Consider the following 3,928-nt stretch of genomic DNA (forward strand, 5'->3'; position numbering starts at 1 on the left):
AGCACCAGTCGTTTCCGACTCTGGGGTGACGTTGCTTTCACGTTTTCACGGCAGACTTTTTACGGGATGGTTTGCCATTGCCTTCCCCAGTCATCTACACTTCCCCCCAGCAAGCTGGGGACTCATTTTACCAACCTCGGAAGGATGGAAGGCTGAGTCAACCTCAAGCCAGCAACCTGAACCCAGCTTCCACTGAGATTGAACTCAGGTTGTGAGCAGAGGGCTCTGACAGCAGTACTGCAGCTTTACCACTCTGCGCCATGGGGCTCTTATTGTAGAGAAAAAGGAAAGGTCCCCTGTGCAAGCACCAGTCGTTTCCGACTCTGGGGTGACATTGCTTTCACAATGTTTTCACAGCAGACTTTTTACGGGGTGGTTTGCCATTGCCTTCCCCAGTCATCTACACTTCCCCCCAGCAAGCTGGGGACTCCTTTGACCGACCTCAGAAGGATGGAAGGCTGAGTCAACCTCAAGCCAGCAACCTGAACCCAGCTTCCACTGAGATTGAACTCAGGTTGTGAGCAGAGGGCTCTGACAGCAGTACTGCAGCTTTACCATTCTGCGCCATGGGGCTCTTATTGTAGAGAAAAAGGAAAGGTCCCCTGTGCAAGCACCAGTCGTTTCCGACTCTGGGGTGACATTGCTTTCACAATGTTTTCACGGCAGACTTTTTACGGGGTGGTTTGCCATCGCCTTCCCCAGTCATCTACACTCAAGCAAGCTGGGGACTCATTTTACTGACCTCAGAAGGATGGAAGGCTGAGTCAACCTGAGCCGGCTACCTTTCCAAATACTACAATGCTGCTTAACAGAGCTTCCTGTTTCCCCTCTTCTTTCCTTGAGGTGGGCACTTTCCTTCAGTACCTAACTCCCTTCCTTTTAGTTCCTGATTTCTAGCTCTTGAGGTGTCCCAAACCTTTTCTTTCTGCCACAGACCAGGGACCTCCTCCTCCCCACAGACATCACTCTCCCTGTTTGACTGCGCAGGGATCCTTCTACTTTCCCTAGAAGATGTTTTCCCCTTCTTTTGGCCTGATTGGGAGTCTCGTCTCAATACCCAACAATCTTGGCCAAATCTCATTCCTTGTGCCTGTGGAAAACTGCCCTTGGCACAGGCTGAGACTCTTGCAGGCCTTCGACTGGACTCTTCTTCCTCAAAGATGTGCAACAGTCAAGGTCCAGAATCGTCTCCCTTCTCCCCAATCAGGAATCTGTCAGATTATGCCCTCCCACTCAGCACCCAGCTAATAAAAATTCCTGCCCTCAGCTGAAGCTGGCCATTCAGAGTGCTCGGAGTAGCCTGTCACTCAAAGCCCTCCATTCCTGAGGAGATTTAACTCTTCACCTCTTGGTTCTCAGAGAGTGCAGCATTCTGAAGCCTGTTTTAAGGGCTGTCTGCCACAATCCAGGGCCAGATCCAACATGGCTTCTCTTCTGATCTACATGATACTGCCTAAATCCAGGCCTCATTTTCAGCTCATAGGAGCGGGGCTCTGGAACCTCTAAATTTTATTGTCCTCTTTCTTTCTAAACGCCCCCCCCCCCCAAAAAAAAACTTGCTTCTGGGTTCCATTGTTCAAACCCCCTGTGAGAATTCTCCTGAACTCTTACACTGGACAAACTTCCTAATATTTTTCCCCACAAAAAATGGGAAAACAAGCAAAACATATAAAGCAGATAGATGGAAATCTTCCTCATGCCACTCTGGCCACATAGGAGAAAGTAATTTAAAAAGCACGATGGGAGTGAAGTTTTATTAGGACAACTGTAATTCAAGAAGCATTTTAAGGCCGATGCTGAGCTGATATAATTTAGTGCACCTTCCGGTGATATCAGGGGTGTATTGCATATGCAAATGAGTTGTGATAAAGAGCCTCTGGCACCTCTTTTTCTACAAAATGACCCCTGCCTAAATCCATCCTCAAAACGTGTCCTTTCCATGCTATCTTGATAAACAGAAAGGCCAGCCATCCCATTTCTGTGACAAAGCAGAAATGTGAGGGAAACAGCAGAAGATGGAACAGGGAATATGGACTTTGATTGACCTGAAGCTTGAAAGCAACACTGAAAGCAATCATCAACCGTAATAGCAATGTCAGGAGGAGTGAGATGAAATACCTTCTTTCTTCTCTTCGGTTCCAACATCCTGGGTCTCTGACCACCTTTTTACTATTTCCCTGCAAACTTGTCGCAGCACATCTTCATTCTGGATAAGAGGAGAAAGATTTTTCAGTCCAAAGAGCACAGTTCATCCAACAGTGAAAAGACTGAGTTCTTAGGCACTCCCAAGGGGATGCTCAGACAAGGTCTACCAGCCGGTCTCCCTAAGTCCTGTGGCAATACCCATGGTGAACTAAGAGAAAACAAGGAGACAGATAATGTAGAAGAAAAACTGTGAACAACAGAACAAAAAAAAACATGTCAGACAGGTCATGTCACTGATGGGAGGGACTGTGTGATTTTTTTTTTGTACAAGTGAGATGATCTTTGATTATGTATTGAAGTCATGCCAGGTGACATGTCAACTAGACTTCCTGATTCAGCATTCAGTGTCTTAAGCACTGTATTATGCAAGCTTCTAGTTACTACCAACCCTGTAGTAAAAGGTAAAGGTAGTCCACTGTGCAAGCACCAGTCGTTTCCGACTCTGCTTTCACAACGTTTTCATGGCAGACTTTTTATAGTTTGCCACTGCCTTCCCCAGTCATCTATACTTCCCCCCCAACAAACTGGGTACTCATTTTACTGACCTCGGAAGGATGGAAGGCTGAGTCAACCTGAGCCGGCTACCTGAACCCAGCTTCCGCTGGGATCGAACTCAGGTCGTGTACAACCCTGTACAGCAGACCAACAAACCTATGAGTCCAAAAGGCATACATCCCTAAATACTTAACTTTAAAACGAAAAAAGCAATCTACAAAGGTATGCTGGTACACTGAAAGCAACCAGAATTTCTTTTCTTCCTTCCCACCACACTAGAACTGGGGAGACAGATCCCAGGTGGGCAGCCGTGCTTGGTCTGAATCAGCAGAACCAAGTATGAACCCAGCGGCACCTTGAAGACCAACAAAGTTCCATTCCGGGTATAAGTTTGCACACGAAACCTGGTACCCAGATCCAAACTTTGTTGGTCTTCAAAGTGCCCCTGGACTTAAACCTTGTTCCTCCAGAACTGAGTCACTGAGCAGCAACCCCAAGCTATAATTTCCTGACTGGAGACAGGATATTGAACCAGAGAGTCCCGGCATGTGAACAAGTTGCAGGCACCGCCGGCCTTTGCAAGAGACCGGGGGAAAAGCGCCGCCGCCTCCGAGTCTCCTCGTGCAGCCCACCGCCTACGGGTCCCCAAGGGGGCCAATCCCTCCGCGTTCGCTGCCGCCCTCACCAGCTCCCCGGCCGCAAGCGCTGCCTCCAGTCCTTCCAGCCGCTCCGCGTCGCTCTCGGCCTCCCGCAACAGGCCCCGCACGTATCCCCCGTACACGTCCCCGTCCAGCCCCAGCGCCTCCAGCCGCTTCTCCAACCACGGCTCGAACCCGCTGGGCGCCGCCATCTTGGCTCCTCTCCGGCCCGAGGGCGGGAGCCGTCCCTCCCCCGCGCGTGCGCAGTCGCCGAGCCGCGGCGCACGCGCAGTAGAGCCGTTCGGCGGCGCGCAGGCGCATTGGCGAAACCATGGCAGCAAGGGGGAAATGCCTTCCTATTTGAAATATGAAGGGTGGGGAGTGAGTCGAGGGGAGGGGTCCGTCTTAACAGCAGCTTGGTATCATTACTAGGGTTGCCAAGTCCAATTTAAGAAATATCTGGGGACTTTGGGGGTGGAGCCAGGAGACGTTGGGGGCGGAGCCAGGAGCAAGGGTGTGACAAGCATCATTGAACTCCAAAGGGAGTTCTGGCCATCACATTTAAAGGGACGGCACCTTTTCAATGCCTT

At 50.2% G+C, this 3,928-nt stretch overlaps 1 protein-coding gene across 1 annotated transcript in view; it reads right to left on the bottom strand.

The window, feature by feature from the left end:
- Positions 1 to 3,620, bottom strand: part of CCDC43 (coiled-coil domain containing 43) — a 34,886-nt gene extending 31,266 nt beyond the window's left edge. The window contains exons 1-2 of the mRNA XM_060256031.1: positions 3,386 to 3,620; positions 2,119 to 2,206 (exon numbers count right to left, since the gene is read on the bottom strand). Of these exons, the coding sequence (XP_060112014.1) occupies positions 2,119 to 2,206; positions 3,386 to 3,550 (253 nt within the window). The 5' untranslated portion in view covers positions 3,551 to 3,620. The remainder of the gene's footprint in view (positions 1 to 2,118; positions 2,207 to 3,385) is intronic.
- Positions 3,621 to 3,928: the final 308 nt, after the last annotated feature.

The sequence above is a fragment of the Heteronotia binoei genome, chromosome 15, assembly GCF_032191835.1.
Source record: "Heteronotia binoei isolate CCM8104 ecotype False Entrance Well chromosome 15, APGP_CSIRO_Hbin_v1, whole genome shotgun sequence".
Lineage (NCBI taxonomy): Eukaryota > Metazoa > Chordata > Lepidosauria > Squamata > Gekkonidae > Heteronotia > Heteronotia binoei.